This window comes from Oncorhynchus kisutch, linkage group LG11, assembly GCF_002021735.2.
Source record: "Oncorhynchus kisutch isolate 150728-3 linkage group LG11, Okis_V2, whole genome shotgun sequence".
Taxonomy (NCBI): Eukaryota; Metazoa; Chordata; class Actinopteri; order Salmoniformes; family Salmonidae; genus Oncorhynchus; species Oncorhynchus kisutch.
The window spans coordinates 52,365,561-52,384,502 of record NC_034184.2 but is presented as its reverse complement, the minus strand read 5'-3'; the positions used below and the strand labels follow the sequence as shown (position 1 = coordinate 52,384,502).

At 40.9% G+C, this 18,942-nt stretch overlaps 1 protein-coding gene across 1 annotated transcript in view; it reads left to right on the top strand.

Annotated features, from left to right (window-relative positions):
- The window catches only part of LOC109899556 (N-chimaerin), a 53,870-nt gene that overhangs the window by 22,755 nt on the left and 12,173 nt on the right, over positions 1-18,942 (top strand). Inside the window, exons 7-9 of the mRNA XM_020494895.2 lie at positions 707-995; positions 12,219-12,296; positions 14,823-14,907. Of these exons, the coding sequence (XP_020350484.1) occupies positions 707-995; positions 12,219-12,296; positions 14,823-14,907 (452 nt within the window). The remainder of the gene's footprint in view (positions 1-706; positions 996-12,218; positions 12,297-14,822; positions 14,908-18,942) is intronic.

The following is an 18,942-nucleotide window of genomic DNA, read 5'->3' as shown; positions in this document are numbered from 1 at the left end:
GCTAGTTCGTTTAGTCCCCTGAGTTCTTTGAAGCATCTCCCCTTATTTCCCATTGACAGATGAGATTGAAATATTGGTCTCTGGCTTCTACCCAATGATGAAGAATTCCTTGCATTGTTCTGGCTCATGTTGTGCACAGTGATGGGATATACTGATTTGTTGTTTGGCTCTTTTGCGGCATGAGAGGCCTTTTTCCTGTGAGATGAGGATGTACTTATTTTTATTTTATTTTTATTTTTTTTGCATTTGCTATACACTTGCTGTATTGACCAGCTCTAATAAAGGTCTCCATTATTTATAACCACTAAATTCAGGGAATAAATTATTTGATCTAGCTGCATTAATGGATATAAAAACCTCTTAGAGCTTTTGTGAAAATTATTTCATTTTGTTTTCCACTGATCTAGGGTATGAGGAAACGGAGGCAGGCAAAGGGATTTTATTCCTTTAGTGTCGGCTCTTCTCAGGTGTGTGTGTGTGTGTGTGTGTGTGTGTGTGTGTGTGTGTGTGTGTGTGTGTGTGTGTGTGTGTGTGTGTGTGTGTGTGTAATCATCCAAAGATTTTCCTTTTTCCACCCAGCTGTACGGCCTCCTTATTCTCCCCGGCTAAGACAGGGTGTAAAAACGCTCTCCTACCCATGGAAACTGATTGTCACAGATTTTTTACAATTTTTTGTCTTCCTCTTCCTCTTCTATCCTGGATCCAGCTTTGGAAATCAAACCAAGAACTTCCGCCTCTACCATGATGGGAAACACTTTGTCGGGGAGAAGCGCTTTGAGTCCATCCATGACCTTGTGACAGATGGGCTGATCACACTCTACATCGAGACCAAGGCAGCAGAGTACATCGCTAAGATGACCATTAACCCAATCTATGAGCACATTGGCTACACAACACTCAACAAGGAGCCCACGCTGAAGAAACACTTGCCCGTGTGCAAGGAGGTTCCCGATGGGCCTGCTCCACAGGGAGAGCGGGTTGACGAGGAGAAAGGGGTAAGGAACAATCTCACACTGTCCTGAAAATGTCAGTATTTTACTGTACTAGAAAAGGAAACAAATGGAGCAGATGCTGAAATGAATCCAATGTGAAAACCAGGCAGAAGTAAAAAATGTTCCATGTCAAGTAATTCCCAGCTCTACTAGAAAAAAAGTAGACAACTTTTGCTGGTGTGTGGTTGTGTGTATACAGTGCATTCTGAAAGTATTCATACACCTTGACTTTTTCCTCATTTTGTTATGCGACAGCCTTATTCAAAAATGTATTAAATAGTTTTTTCCCCTCATCAATCTACACACAATACCCCATTATGATGAAGAAAAAACAAATGTATTAAAAATATAAGACTGAAATATACTATTTACGTAAGTTTTCAGGCCCTTTACTCAGTACTTTATTGAAGCACGTTTTGGCAGCAATTACAGCCTCAAGTCTTCTTGGGTATGACGCTTCAAGTTTAGCACACCTTTATTTGGGGAACCTCTCCCATTCTCCCATACAGATCCTCTCAAGCTCTGTCGGCTTGGATGGGGAGTGACGCTGCAGAGTTATTTTCAGGTCTCTCCAGAGATGTTTGATTGGGTTCACGTCCAGTCTCTGGCTGGGCCACTCACGGACATTCAGAGACTTGTCCCGAAGCCACTCCTGCATTTTCTTGGCTGTGTGCTTAGGGTTGTTGTCCTGATAGAAGGTGAATCTTCGCCCCAGTCTGAGGTCCTGAGTGCTCTGGAGCAGGTTTTTGTCAAGGATCTATCTGTACTTTGCTCCATTAATCTTTCCCTCGATCCTGACTAATCTCCCAGTCCCTGCTGCTGAAAATTATCCTCATAGCGTGATGCTGCCACCACCATCATTCACCGTAGGGATGGTGCCAGGTTTCCTCCAGATTTGGCATTCAGGCCAAATAGTTCAAACTTGGTTTCATCAAACCAGATAATCTTGTTTCTCATGGTCTGAGAGTCCTCTAGGTGCCTTTTGGCAAACTCTAAGTGGGCTGTCATGTGCCTTATTCAGATCCTTTGCTATGAGACTCGAAATTGAGCTCCGGTGCATCCTTTTTCCATTAAGCATCCTTGATGTTTCTACAACTTGATTGGAGTACACCTGTGGTAAATTCAATTGATTGGACATGATTTGGAAAGACACACAGCTGTCTATATAAGGTTGCACAGTTGACCGTGCATGTCAGAGAAAAAACCAAGCCATGAGGTCAAAGGAATTGTCCTTAGAGCGCCGAGAAAGGATTGTGTCGAGGCACAGATCTGGGGAAGTGTACAAAAAATATTCTGCATAATTTGAAGGTCCCCAAGAACACAGTGGCCTCATTCTTAAATGGAAGTTTAGAACCACCATAAGACTCTTCCTAGACCTGGCCGCCTGGCCAAACTGAGCAATTGGGGGAGAAGGGCCTTGGTCAGGTGACCAAGAACCTGATGGTCACCACGACAGAGCTCCAGAGTTCTTCTGTGGAGGTGGGAGAACCTTCTAGAAGGACAACCATCTCTGCAGCACTCCACCAATCAGGCCTTTATGGTAGAGTGGCCAGACGGACAGCCGCTTGGAGTTTGCCAAAAGGCACCTAAAGGACTCTCAGGCCATGAGAAACAAGTAATGGGACTGAATATTTATGTAAATGTAATAAATTAGCAAACAGTAAGAACAGTGAGAACCTTATCAACGGTCAAGCATGGTGATGGTTTGGGGTTGCTTTGCTGCCTCAGGATTTGGACAACTTGCCTTAATAGAACAGAGCATAATTCATGATTATATATTGAGAATTCTACAGGAGAATGTCAGACCATCAGTCTGAACTGAAGCTGAAGCGCAGCAGGGTCATCCAAAACACTATCAAGTCTACATGAAAATGGTTAGTTGCAGCACAAGCTGCAACTATGTAATGATCATGCTGTTTAATCAGCTTCTTGATATGCTAACCCATCCACCTGACGGGTGTATCTTGGCAAAAGAAAAATGCTCACTAACGAAGATGTAAACAAATCTGTGCACAAGATTTCAGAGAAATAAGCTTTTTGTGTTGAACATTTTAACATTTAATGGAAGCCTATCCAACAGAATCCAGGTAAGGAAGGTGGGTACCTGGCTTCACAGTCCAGAACAGACTATGGGAGGTAGACAGTACTACATAGAGCCATGACTACATGGAACTCTATTCTACAGCAAGTAACTCATGCAACTAGTAAAATTAGATTTTTAAAAAATTATAGAAATACACCTTATGGAACAGCAGGGACTGTGAAGCAACACACGCATAGGCACAGACGCATGCATACATACACAAGATAACATACTCGCTATACACACCCGTACACATGGCTTTTGTGTTGTAATTATGTATTGAAGGGGCCTGAGGGCACACACTTAATGTGTTGTGGAATGTATTGTTTTTAAAATTGTATAACTGCCATGATTTTGCTTGACCCCAGGAAGAGTGCAGCAGCTAATGGGAATTTATAATAAATACAAGTTCCTCCACCCCAGAGGTGTGTGCTCAGCCCCCTGCTGTACTCCCTGTTCACCCATGACTGTGTGGCAACTCGATCATGAAGTTTGCTGATGACACAACAGTTTGTAGGCCTGATTACCAACAATGACGAGACAGCCTACAGGGAGGAGTTTAGAGCCCTGGTGGAGTGGTGCTATGAAAATAACCTCTCACTCAACAAAAAAAAGGAGCTTATTGTGGAATACAGAAGACGAAAGAGGGAGCATGCCCCCAACAATGCCTCTAAAACCTCAGGTAGCTGAAGAAACTCAGCATGACCCTCACAAACTTCTAGAGGCTCAGCATTGAGAGCATTCTGTCAGGCGGCATCACCTCCTTGTCCAGCAACTGCTCCGCCCTCAACCGCATGGCTCTCCAAAGGGTAGGTGCGGACAGCCCAATGCGTCACCGGCGCCATGCTGCCTCCCAACTAGGACTACAGCACCCGGTGTCAATGGAAGTACTTTTTGGAGTCGGAAAACGTATGGGAGTAAAAAGTCCATATTTTCTTTAGGAATGTAGTAGAGTAAAAGTTTTCAAATATAAACATGAAGTACAAAAGCTCTAAAAACGACTGAAGTAGGACTTTAAAGTATTTTTTACTTAAGTACTTTCCACCACTGTTCCAATATTACTTGAGATATTAAACCACTAGTCACTTCCCGTTTCACACTTTAAATACTGTATCCCCAAACATAGCTTGTTCTAATATTTCTACTAATGTACATTGTATTTTAGTTACACTGTTTAACCTCTTACAGCTACCCCCCTACTTTTTTCAATTTCCGCCTGAAGACGTAACCAAATCTAACATCCTGTAGCTCAGGCACAGAACCAAGGATATGCATATTCTTGGTACCATTTGAAAGAAAACACTGAAGTTTGTAAATGTGAATTGAATGTAGGAGAATATAACACAATAGATCTGGTTTAGATAATACAATGAAAAAAACATGTAAAAAAAAAAATCTATACTTATTTACCACCATAGTTTGCAAATAAATTCATTAGAAATCCTACTCATTTTGTCTGTCATAGTTGAAGTGTACCTATGATGAAAATTACAGGCCTCTCATCTTTAAGTGGGAGAACATGCACAATTGGTGGCTGACTAAATACTTTTTTGCCCCACTGTATATATAGAGTACAGGGAACATAAGGTTGAATATATTATTATGACCTGCTAGATCTACTGTCTCCTTTTTATATTATGACATTTCAGCTAGATCTACTGTCTCCATTTTACTTTGGCCATTGTTGTGGGCCTGCCCTCCCCTCAACAGCCTCAAATAGGCTATTTTTCATTTGGGGGTGGGGTGGGGTGGCAGACACACACATCTCACATTTCATGACATTACATGTTTATATATTGCTTCTAAAATGTAAAAAAAATCACATAAAATTTTATAATATTAATTTCAAACAAGGGCATTGGCATGATAAGAACTTTTCCAGTCCAAAACGATGTCCTCTCCCGTTCAAAAAATATCGCTAAATGAATCGTCCTACAACAATCTCTGTCTCACTTTCACCAATCAATTAATTCTAAAATTGTGTGTACATCTGTATATTTAGACTTAGATTTAGCTTTCCCTGACTTGGTCGCCATAATGAATGATATGTAAACAGCTGAATCTGCGCGTTTACCAAACAATGCAGTGCGTAATATGTGTTTCTCCTTCCGGTATGAAACTTCAATTGCGAATGACTCACTTTACGCTGGAGCTTACTACATGGGTTGGTCTTGCAACACATAAACATGACCTACTGCCGTTTACCTCAGCTCATTGGCAATCTACCCAGCTAGATTTCAAGACGATCAGTGGTCATTGGGTTAAAAGACAGTCAATCAACGAAACAGCGGGCAAATCATTGGTGCACAATCATGACTGGTTGTCTTCAAATCGGTTTCTTTCAGTCAATACGTCCCGCGAAATGACCCATCAGGTTTGATTGTGTTACAAACAAACCAGTTGATTGCAGTGAAACCAAACATGACTAGGAAAGTCACGTTCTGTGTGGTTTATTTACCTGGAATGTGTCGTCGTCAAATGGAATGAGATGGAATTCACGACACAAGCGGTTCACAAAATGTTTCGTGTTAGGCTATAAAAACAGATTTGATCAAACAAAAGATCATTCATTGTGTAACAATGAGCATTATAATTGCAAACAGACGAAGATCGTCAAATTTAAACAATTTATTTTAATGCAGTTTGTGATTATGTTACGCCTGTGCTGGTTAAAATAGTTTTTTATGGGGCTCTATGCTCAGATAATCGCATCGTATTCTTTTGCAGTAAATCCTTTTTTAAATCTGACAACGCACTGGATTAGCAAGATTCTAGGCTTTCGATACATGTGAGACACTTGTATATTCATGAATGTTTAATATGACTTTATGTAGCGATCACCGTATGTTGTGGAATTTCAGCCCCGCTAGCGGGTTCAGTGCGCAGAGAGGTTAAACACAACACACATTTATTTATATACTGGACTCACTCTAGTGTATCTACTGCTGTGTATATATATAATTCTTAGTTTATCTTGTGTAAATTCCCCTGGTGTTCATACACTATATATGCAAAAGTATGTGGACACCCCTTCAAATTAGTGGGTTCGGCTATTTTCGCCACACCTGTTGCTGACCGGTGTATAAAATTTGAGCTGTACAGCGGAACTATATTTTAAAAAATCAGTTGAACAGCTATGCAATCTCCATAGATGGAACATTGGCAGTAGAATGGCCTTACTGAAGAGCTCGGGGACTTTCCAACGTGGCACCGTTGTAGGATGCCACCTTTTCAACAAGTCAGTTCGTCAAATTTCTGCCATGCAAGAGCTGCCCTAGTCAACTAAGTGCTCTTATTTTGAAGTGGAAATGTCTAGGAGTATCAACGGCTTAGCCGCGAAGTGGTAGGCCACACAAGCTCAGAGAATGGAACCGCCGAAGCGTGTAGCGCGTAAAAATTGTCTGTCTTCGGTTGCAACACTCACTACGCAGTTCCAAACTGCCTCTGGAAGCAACGTCAGCACAATAACTGTTCGTTGAGTGCTTCATGAAATGGGTTTCCATGGCAGAGCATCCGCACACAAGCCTAAGATCGCCATGTGCAATGCCAAGTGTCGGCTGGAGTGGTGTAAAGCTCGCCGCCATTGGACTCTGGAGCAGTGAAAATGCATTATCTGGAGTGATGACACACTTCGCCATCTGATGACAGGAGAACGCTACTTGCCCCAATGCATAATGTCAACTGTACAGTTTGGTGGAGGAAGAATAATGTTCCAGTTAAGGGAAATCTTAACGTTACAGTGTACAATGACATTCTAGACGATTTTGTATTATGGATCCCCATTAGCTGCTGCCAAAGCAGTAGTCCAGGTGCCACAAAACTAGAGCCTGTAGGACCTGCCTTGTTGATAGTGTTGTTAAGAAGGCAGAGCATCACTTTATTATAGACAGCCTTCTCCCCATCTTAGCTACTTCTGCATCAATATGTTTTGACCATGACAGTTTACAATCTAGTGCTACTCCAAGCAGTTTAGTCATCTCAATTTCCATATGATTTATTACAAGTTTAAGTTGCGGTTTCGGGTTTAGTGAATGATTTGTCCCAAATACAATACTTTGAGTTTTAGAAATACTTCGAGCAAACTTTTTCCTTTGCGTCCCACTCTGAAGCTAACTGCAGCTCTGAGTGTTGCAGTCATTTCAGTTGTTGTAGCTGACGTGTTTAGTCATCCACATACATAGAAACTCTGGCTTTACTCAAAGTCAGTGGTATGTCATTAGTAAAAATGTAAAAAAGCAAGGGTCCTGATTTTGACTTGATTATATTTGATAGGCTTCCATTCAAGAACACCCTCTGTGTTCCGTTAGACAAGTAACTCTTTATCCACAATATAGCAGGGGGGGGTGTAAAGCCACAACGCATACGTTTTTCCAGCAGCAGACTATGATCATTACTGTCAAAAGCTGCACTGAAGTCTAAGAAGATGGCCCCCACAATAATTTTGTAATCAATTTCTCTCAGCCATTCATCAGTCATTTGTGTAAGTGCTGTGCTTATTGAATGTCCTTCTCTATAAGCATGCTGAAATGCTGTTGCCAATCTGTCTACTGTGAAATAGCATTGAATCTGGTCAAACACAATTTTTTTCCAAAAGTTTACTAAGGGTTGGCAACAGGCTAATTGGTCGGCTATCTGAGCCAGTAAAGGGGGCTTTACTATTCTTGGGTAGCAGAATGACTTTATCCTCCCTCCAGGCCTGAGGGCACACGCTCTCTAGTAGGCTTAAATTGAAGATGTGGCAGTATAGTCTGCTATTATACTCAGTAATTTTCCATCATGATTGTCAGACTCTGGTGGCTTGTCATTGTTGATGGACAATTATTTTATTTTTTTACCTCCTCCACACTGACTTTACATAATTCAAAAGTACAGTTCTTGTCTTTTCATAATTTGGTCCGATATACTTGGATGTGTGGTATCAGCGTTTGTTGCTGGCATGTCATCCCTAAGTTTGCTCATAAGTAATTAAAGTAGTTTGCAATATCAGTGGGCTTTGTGATGAATGAGCCATCTGATTCAATAAATGATGGAGCGGAGTTGGCTTTTTTCCCCCCAACATTTAATTTAAGGTAATTTCAGTTGTTGTATCTTTTTACTATCATTCTTTTATATAATTGATTTGTTTCATAGTGTAGTTTATTTAGTTTAGTCACATGATTCCTTAATTTGCAGTACGTTTGCCAATCAGTTGGGCTGCCAGAACTTAATTGCCATACCTTTTGCCTCATCCCTCTCAACCATACAAGTTTTTAATTCCTCATCAATCCAAGGGGATTTAGGTTTTTACTCTCATTTTCTTAATGGGTGCGTGCTTTATTAGTAACTGGAATAAGTTGTTTCATAAATGTGTCATGTGCACCTCACTCACCTTACATCCGCATATGAATCACTTCAAAACTTATTGTATGACCTCTTATACTATATCAGGCCCAGCCTATGGAACTTTGTTTTTCCTAGATGGCTATTTATATTGTGATCATTACGTGATTTGGATGCTGCTTTAAAGCAAATATATCTGCAGCGTTTTTAAAAATGTGATCAATACATGTTGATGATTGAATTCCTGTGCTGTTTGTAAAATACCTTGGTAGGTTGACTGACAACCTGATGCAGGTTGCAGGCACTGGTTACAGTTTGACTTTTTTTTTTTCCTTAGTGGGCAGCTTTGATAGCCAGTCAATATTTAAATCACCCAGAAAATATACTTCTGATCACATAAATGATCAAGCCTTTCACTATCCAAATACTGGCTGTTAGCAGTTGGTGGTCTATAGCAGCTTCCCACAAGAATGGACTTTAGGTGAGGAAGATGAACCTGTAGCCATATTACTTCAGCAGTATTTTAACATTAGATCGTCTAAGCTTTACAGGAATGTGGTTCTGAATGTAGACCGCAACACCACCTTCGTTGGCATTTCTGTCTTTTCGGTAGATGTTATAACCATATTGCTACCACTGTATCGTCAAAGGTATTATCTAAGTGAGTGTCAGAGATCAGAATGTGAGTCATCTCACATTCTTCATGGACCTTGTTTCTTAGGCTACATATGTTAGTTATGGGCAATTGTTTTTAGCACTTTTCTTGGTTGCTTGATTGTTTTTAATGCTTTACTGGGAAGATTATCAGAGGTAGACTTTCTTATGTTATTTACATTGGAGCTGATAGTGCAGCTGCATAAAGTGGTCTTCCTACGATTGCACACCACCTCAGTGCTAACAGTGTAACTCTGGTTTATAGGTTCGTGATTTCTGCTTACAATAGCTGTAGGATAAAAGGATGTTTTGGCTGCAATTAGGTGTACATATATTAAATCATGTGCTTGCAACAGTTTGGGGAAGGCCCTTTCCTGTTTCAGCATGACAATGCCCCCGTGCACATAGCGAGGTCCATACAGCAATGGTTTGTTGAGATCGGTGTGGAATAACTTGACTGGCCTGTACAGAGCCCTGACCTCAACCCCGTTGAACACAGTTGGAATAAATTGGAACACTGACTGCGAGCCAGGCCAAATCGCCCTAAATCAGTGCCCGACCTCACTAATGCTCTTGTGGTGAATGGAAGCAAGTCCCCACAGCAATGTTCCAACATCTAGTGGAAGCCTTCCCAGAAGAGTGGAGGCTGTTATAGCAACAGAGGGGATCAAATCCATGATTTTGGAATGAGATGTTTGATGAGCAGGTGTCTACACACTTTTGTATTCTAAGTCATTCAAAGGTTTGTATCCTTCACAACTAAAGTTGCCAAATAACTCAAATTATCACTTTTACGCTCAGTATAGCCACTCTTGCTCCAGAAAGGGGGAAATATGCTTTTTTATTTTATTCAGATAAAAACAAGATTCTCTGGTCTGATGAAACCAAGATTGAACTCTTTGGCATTAATGCCAAGTGTCACGTCTGGAGGAAACCTGGCACCATCCCTACGGTGAAGCATGGTGGTGGCAGCAACATGCTGTGGGGATGTTCTTCAGTGGCAGACACTGGGAGACTAGTCAGGATTGAGGGAAAGATGAACGGAGAAAAGTACAGAGCTCCTTGATGAAAACCTGCTCTGGACCTCCGTCTAGGGTGAAGGTTCACCTTCCAACAGGACAACGACGCTAAGCACCCAGCCATGACAACGCATGAGTGGCTTCGGGACAAGTCTCAATGTCCTTGAGTGGCCCAGCCAGAGCCCGGACTTGATCCTGATCGAAGATCTCTGGAGAGACCTGAAAATACTTGTGCAGCGATGCGCCTCATCCGGCCTGACAGAGCTTGAGAGGATCTGCAGAGAATAGGAGACTCCAAATACAGGTGTGCCAAGCTTGTAGCGTCACACCCAAGAAGACACGAGGCTGTAATCACTGCCAAAGGTGCTTCAATAAAGTAAATGGTCTGAATACTTATGTAAATGTGATAATTATATTTTTATTTTGAAAACATTTTGAAAAACCTGTTTTCTTTCATGTTGTATTGTGGGTAGATTGATGGGGGGGGGGGGACAATTTGCTACATTTTAGAAGGCTCTAACGCAACAAAAAGTCAAGAGGTCTGAATACTTTCAGAATGCACTGTATATCATTTATATTGGATCATTGTTTATTCATAGCAACCCACCTTCTAAATCCAACTATTATATGTGGGAACTGAGTTTTCCACATTGTAGTGGATGCAACAATCCACAGTCTAGCACTCAATTTCATCATGATGACCTTATATTCCCATTGAGACTAATTCTGTTCTGCCACATTGGACTGGAGTGGAGCAGCACTGTCTGATTTGAGTGCCATTTTGAGTGGATGGCTGCTCAGTCATTGAGGCATTTTAAACAGCACCACTTTGCATTATAGCCCTAGATCAACTGTAATAATAATATAATAATTAGGGGGTGCTTATATAGTCCTGTTTCACTTATTTACAAATGGGTAACCTGTACAGGTGTGAAATGTAAATGTTTTTCCATTTTACACCTCACACAGAATGGGTTCGTTCACAGCCAGGGGATCAGCCATTATTGAGCAATTACGTGGAGAACACTAAACACTAACACATTTGTTTAAAATTATATTCAGGGAATGCATGGTGTTCTTTAACTAATAGAAAGGAAGCTCTGTTGTGTAACATGACATTTTTTGGTAAATAGCTGTTTTGAATACATGCAGATCCGATATGGTTGTTTTTCACTCTGAAAGTTACAACCATTTAGGACTTAGTAGATTGCACCATATCCTAACATTTTGGGATTTGTAATGATTTTTTTCTGTATGTGGTAGATGTGTTTTTGTAGCATTCAGATTATTAATGCTCAGTCTCAACCCTGGAACGACAGTGGCAGCGTCAAGCAACATTGAGCTGCTCTCATATCTCACTCTACCTGTGGGGTAATAGGAATATACTATAGCACTGTTGATAAAGCCGAGCCTGTTCTTTTCTCTGATTGGACTTTTCTTAATGTGAGACAAATTCCACAGTGACACAATGCTCCACCCGCGCTCACTCTCTTGCTTTCCCCCCCATGGCCTGTATTCACTCTGGGTTTTGTCTGAGCACCAGTGACAGTATCACTGCAACATAGAGAGGAGCGGGTTAACTCCTCCACACCTCCTCTGCATAGATGCACACAGTCAAGCTGGATTTTTTTAGGAATAATCTTGTTTCAAACATAACCCTGTGCTGGTCAGGGTAAGGACAAAACTATGTGGCACTGTTATTTAAAGGAATACTCCAACTACTTAAATTTTTTTCCTTTCAGATCTTTGCATTCTTAGTGGATTCTACCTGCTGCTGTTGTGATAATGAGTGCGTTGGCTTGTTTTGGTTTACCTGCTGCATTGATTTTAATGATGCCAGCAGCGGTGCTGAGTACAGGCTAGCTCTGAGCTGCTCCGAGTTGACTTCTCTGAGCTTGCGCTCCAGTTCTGTCAGTCCTCCAAGTAGGCATCACTTCAGCTGTTCTCTGAGAAAACAGGGGGAATTTCTCTTTTAGTATCCACCCACCATGTTGTACATAGTCAGGGAGGGGAAGACGTCTCTGGTACACAAGGCTAAGAATGGTGCGCAGAATGACCTTCTGGCCACAGCATGGGTTTGAGGATGGGGTCAGGGACCCAGAAGTCCCCTGCCACCTTCTGGAAACCTCTCAAACTGTTTGCCTTTCACAGCTCACCTCGCTGGTACGTCGAGCCACCCTGAAGGACAATGTCCACACGACCAAGTATGAGAAAGTCCACAATTTCAAGGTAAGACCTGAACCTACCTGTTCAGCGCTTCTTACTTTTCCTCTTCCGCTCTTCCTTTTTCACTGCCTTTACGGTGGTTGTATCACATTTGAGGATTGTTTGATTGGCATATTCTACATTTTTGGAATGACAGAGGTGGAGAATTGCCAGGAACTTAATAAAAAAATATATCTGATCGGCTTTCCGACCAGTGAGCAGGATTTTGAATAGTCGTGAAGGAGGAGGGTTTGTATTAGTCCTCAGCAACTGTCCTCAGTCTGACTTGCTACCGGACCTGTCGTGGGTAGCTCATATAAATGTGGAGAGGGCGAGGTAGCAAAGCTACCTGACAGAACACAACACAGCCCTTATTTCCATTCTGCCTAGGCAGATGCTTGGGAACCCTCACAGAATTCAGCCTCATCTTGCTAATCACGTCTCTTACCAGTCAAACGCAACAACAACAATTCTCCTAAAATAATCTCAGCCATCAGCCAGATATAATTTCACTAGAGCAGTGGTTCCCAAACTTTTATAGTCCCGTACCCCTTCAAACATTCAACCTCGAGCACTCTCAAATGTTGTTTGTTGCCTGCCACACACACTATACGATACATTTATTAAACATAATGAGTGCGTTTTTGTCACAAACTGGCTCGTGGGAAGTGGACAGAGCATTTAGAGGACCAGGGCGCACATAATAATCAATAGTTTTGCTCTTTATTTAGCTATCTTACATAACAAATACAAGCTAATTGAAAATTGTGAATAACTCACCACCGGTGAGAAGAGTGTGCTTGGAATCATGCACATAACTCTGCAATGTTGGGTTGTATTGAAGATTCTGTCTTAAATCTTTTCCCCCACACAATCTTTGCCTGTATTTAGTTTTCATGCTAGTGAGGGCCGAGAACCCACTCTCACACAGGTACGTGGTTGCAAAGGGCATCAGTGTTTTAACAGCTCGATTTGCCAAGGCAGGATACTCTGAGCGCAGCCCAATCCAGAAATCTGGCAGTGGCTTCTGATTTAAATTCAATTTTCACGGAACCACTTGTTGCAATTTCGATGAGTCTCTCTTATTCAGATATCGGTAAGTGGACTGGAGGCAGGGGCATGAAAAGGATAACAAATCCAGTTCTTTGTGTCATCCGTTTCGGGAAAGTAATTGCGCACTCAACTCACTCAAGTGCTTCGCTATGTCACATTGTCCGTAAGCTTGAGTTCATTTGCACACAAAAAATCATTCAATGATGGAAAGAACTGTGTGTTGTCCTTGTTAATGCAGACAAAAAGAGCTCCAACTTCTTAATCATAGCCTCAATTTTGTCCCGCACATTGAATATAGTTGTGAAGAGTTCCTGTAATCCTAGATTCAGATCATTCAGGGTTAGAAAAAACATCACCCAGATAGGCCTGTAGTGAGAAACTCCTTATCATGCAAGTGGTCAGACAAGTGAAAATTCATGATCAGTAAAAACTTTAAGCTCGTCTCTCAATTTTAAAAAAGCGTGTCAATACTTTGCACCTTGATAACGAGCACACTTCTGTATGTTGTAAAAGCTCTACATGGTCGCTGCCCATATCATTGCATAGTGCAGAAAATACACGAGAGTTCAGGGGCCTTGCTTTGACAAAGTTAACTATTTTCACTATTGTGTCCAAAACGTCTTTCAAACTGTAAGGCATTCCCTTGGCAGCAAGAGCCTCTCGGTGGATGCTGCAATGTACCCAAGTGGCGTCTTACACGCGCTTTCACTCCACTATGTCTCCCAGTCATGTCTTTTGCGCCATCAGTACAGATACCAACATGAGCAGCAGCTACATACGGACCGTTAGTGGAATTCCCGCAAGAGACTAACAGTTAATGTGATTGGATGTTAATTATTTGACAAGGCTACCTGTATTTGACATTGTTATTTCACTGAACACTAGATGGTTTAATTTTGTTTGGCAGTGAAACATGGCTACTCAGGTGAGGAAACATAAAAAATATGTATAATTTAAAAGGTTTCATTTTCACAATAATTAATTTTGTTTTGTGAGATTTTAAAAAGCAAGACTGCATTAACACCAGTCCATTAGGTTTTCTCATTTGTTGTTTATCTTGTCATTTGCACAAGAGGCCTATCCTCCACGTTCCCATTCCCAAAATAACAATGTAAAACCAGGTGTGATTTTATTATTTATGTTTTTGGGTAATCATGCTTTTCACTGGAGATAAATGTTGAACATTTCTGATTGGTCTCGCCATTACCTGGCAGAACTAGGCATTTGTTTGATGTGGTCTCGTTTTAGATTTCAATGATAATCCTGGCATTGTCAACCATGGTACTCACAAACACTCCTGCCACACTCCAACCACCATTAAGACTTGCCAGTCTGCTTTCTAGCGCTGCTTATCTCTCTCACAGGGATAATTACCAATTGGCTCCTTCAGTGTGCGCAGGCTGTGGAGAGCCAGGGGAAGGCCAAGTATGTCCATCTATCCTTCCATCCAGTAAGAAAGTGACCAAGTTTTCCATCCTTTCTTCCTCTCCCCTGCAGGTGCACACCTTCCGGGGACCCCACTGGTGTGAATATTGTGCCAACTTCATGTGGGGCCTCATCGCTCAGGGAGTGAAATGTGCAGGTAAAGGGAGGGTGGGAAGCGAACTGTGATCTTTGTGTTTTGTCTTTTTACACACAGCTAATTTGAACCTGGTTTTGAGGAGATGTCACATACAGCACCATACAAGTGTCTACAGGGTATTTGTAACTTCACTCTGGTCATCTATTTTGAGTACAGAGCTCTCTGGTGTGAGAGTGGCAGAGCGCAGAATAATTGATGAATTAACCCTCTTGATAACATGAAAATAGTCTAACCAGCTCTGGAAAGATGAGTAAAATGGTCAGTGTGATCTGTTCTCTCATTTTTGTATTTAAAGTAGCTAGCAAGCTAATCAATGTTAGCCAGTTAGCTTGGGTGCTTGACTGCCGTTGTTTTATTTTTGTTTAGCCTTTTATTTTAGGGAAAACAAATTCAAACCAACGGCGCATTCGGAAAGTATTCAGACCCCTTGACTTTTTCCACATTTTGTTATGTTACAGCCTTATTGTAAAATTGATTAAATTGTTTACCCCATAATGGCAAAGCAAAAACAGGTGATTAGAGATGTTGGCAAATGTATTAAATAAAAAGCTGATATCACATTTGCATGGGTAAGGGTAGGCATCAACACATCTGCCACACTGATCCTCAACACTGGGGCCCCTCAGGGGGGTGTGCTTAATCCCCTACTGTACACCCTGTTCACCCATGACTGCGTGGCCAAACACGACTCCAACACCATCATTAAGTTTGCTGACGACACAGCAGTGGTCGGTAGGCCCTTAATGTGAACGAGACAAAGGAGTTTATTGTGGACTACAGGAAAAGTGAGGCCGAACATGTTCCTTGGTGTCCACATCACCAGCGATCTATCATGATCCAAACACACAAAGCCAGTTGTGAAGAGGGCACAACACATTTTCCCCTTCAGGAGACTGAAAATATTTGCCAAGGGTCCCCAGATCCTCAAAAAGTTACACATCTGCACCATCAAGAGTATCCTGACCGGTTGCTTCACCTCCTTGTATGGCAACTGCTCGGCATCTGACCGCAAGGCGCTACAGAGGGTAGTGCATATGGCCCAGTACATCACTGGGTCAAAGCTTCCTGCGAACCAGGCCCTATATACTAGGCGGTGGAAGAGAGCACAAAAAATTGTCAGACTCTAGTCACCCAAGGCATAGACTGTTCTCTCTGCTACCGCACGACAAGCGGTACCTGTCTAGGACCAAAAGGCTCCTTAATAGCTTTTTCCCCCAAGCCATAAGACTGCTGAACAATTAATCAAATGGACACCCGGACTATTTAAATTGACCCCCTCCACCCCCATTTTGTTTTTACACTGCTGCTACTTGCTTTTTATTATCTATTATCTTTACCCCTACCTACATGTACGACTAACCTGTACCCCGCACATTGACTCAGTACCAGTACAGTATATAGCCTTCATTATTGTTATTTTATTTAATCAAGTGGTAAATTGCATTGTTATGAATGGTAAAGCTTTTTTATGATGCCTTTCACAACCAAAATTACTACAACTACTTGTATCTGCTTGGCTGGGTAATTAACCTACTTGTTTAAAAAACGTTATTTGTTTTTTTAATACAACTTTTCACATAACACAACTGTTGATGAAGCCGTCTGTCATCAGGGCAGTAACTCAAGTCAAGCTAATTCTAAATCCTTACCACAACCACAAAGTTGTAAAGCACACCTATTTCTATAATTTGTCTTCTTAAAATGTGATTTTAACCCCGGCCTTAACCACACCGCTAACCATATTCCTAAACATAAATTAAGGTGGTGATCTTGTCTTAGAGTAATGTTATACTATGCTATTACAGTGATTCTTGGGGACCTTCAATGCTGCTGACATTTTTTGGTACCCTTCCCCAGATCTGTGCCTCGACACAATCCTGTCTAGGAGCTCTACGGACTATTTCTTTGACCTCATGGCTTGGTTTTTGCTCTAACATGCACTATCAACTGTGCAACCTTATATAGACGTGTGCGTGCGTGCCATCCCATAACATCAAAGATGATCAATGAAAACAGCATGCACCTGAACTCAATTTCGAGTCTCATAGCAAAGGGTCTGATACTTACAATACCAGTCAAAGGTTTGGACACCGACTCATTCAAGGGTTTTCCTTTATTTTTACTATTTTCTACGTTGTAGAATAATAGTGAAGACATCAACTATGAAATAACACATGGAATCATGTATTAACCAACAAATTGTTAAACAAATCAGATAATGTTAGGTTCTTCGAAGTAGCCACCCTTTTGCTTTTTTATTTGTAATATTTATTTAGGGTGTAGATCAGCTTTAATATTGCAGATTGTTGCTTCCATCAATGTAATTGTCTGCATAACTTCCAATCCCCCATATTCTTTTTACATACATAAATACATATCTATAAAAAAATATTTCCTTTATTACCCTTCCACCCCTCCCCCAATTGGAGCAAACTAGTGAACAACTCTTAGGCCTGTTATTTCAAGCTTTTATGGACAGTATTTTACAATACATAACATTAGTTATCTTGTTGTTATTAGTCCCAACCTTCAGCTCCATTCAACCCCTCCCAAATATCTCTTAACACCATCCATATTGGATTTCTATTTGCCATATGTTTTTCAACTATGCTGTGATGTTTCACAAAAGTTCTGAACCTTTCTCTTCTCATTGTTTCTACAGATTGAAAATAAACGTTTTTACTAAAAGTATTATTATATTATTGACTGACTTTTCAGATCGCCCAGTAGTGCTATCTGCAAGGTTAGCTCCAGGTAAATATTGCAATTCTTCAGTCATTCCTGGACCTGTGACTAAAAACAGGCTACATATGGACAGTACCAAAACAAATGATCTAATGATTCTGTCTCTTCGCAGCAGAATCTGCAGAGCTGGGAATGTTGCATCCTCCATATAAATAACATTCTGTTAGTTGCAAGAATTGTATATCATTTAAATTGTGTTTTGAATCTGGCGTCGTATTACCATAAACCATGTCATGGAATCGGTGAGTCAAAAATCTCTTCCCAACTATTTAGTTATCTATATGCCATGGCTGTCAATTTTTTGGTCCTTACAGTAAATTAAACTGGTATACTTTTTTTTATTTATCACAATTTTCTTGAATCAATTATGGTCTTTAAAGCAGGGCCACCAGACTTTTCCCCACTTCCACTTTCCCCTTACATGTTTGCGGTAATGCCGCAGTTAGTTGGTTGTAATTATGGGTAGAGCAGACATTTTCATATGTTTTAGTTAGCTGCATGTATGACAACTCCACCACTTATACCTTTTTTTTCTTTTCTGGACGATTTAAATTGAAATTGCAACCAACTTTCTATGGCTTGTTTTAAAAATAGCAATATTCAGGAGATTTCCTTTTCAAATTACTGAAGGTGAGAGTTATAATCAGAATAAAGGGGAAAAAGGTGTTTCTTGAACAAAGGATGAGACATTCTTACTAATTTGCTAGAGAACCATTTTGGATTTAAGTATAACTTTTGTATGACAGAAGCCTTTAGTGAGAGGTCTAATGCTTTAACGTTTAATAATTTATTCTCTCCAAATTCATATTCATTTTATAAATAGGCGTGTTTTAATTTTGTCAGGCTTGCTATTCCAAATAAAATGTTAATGTTTTTCCTCATACTTTAAAAAACTGTTTGCTAGGTGTAGGCAAGACCATAAGCAAATAGGTAAACTGAGACATGACTATAGAGTTAATCAGGGTGAGGTTAGTAAAATTATCTAGATCCTCTGAGGCATACAATTTGTGGATTTAAAAGAACATGAATCGGCATATAATGACACAATTGTTTTTAAGCCCTGTATTTCTAATCCCTTCATATTATTGTTGGATCTGATTTTAATAGCTAACATATCGATGGCCATAATAAATAGATATGCCAAACCTCCAAACGAGCTTCAATGCCATAACACTCCTTCCGTGGCTTCTAACTGCTCTTAAATGCTAGTAAAACTAAATGCATGCTCTTCAACCGATCTCTACCCGCCCGCCCACCTAGCATCACTACTCTGGACGGTTCTGACTTAGA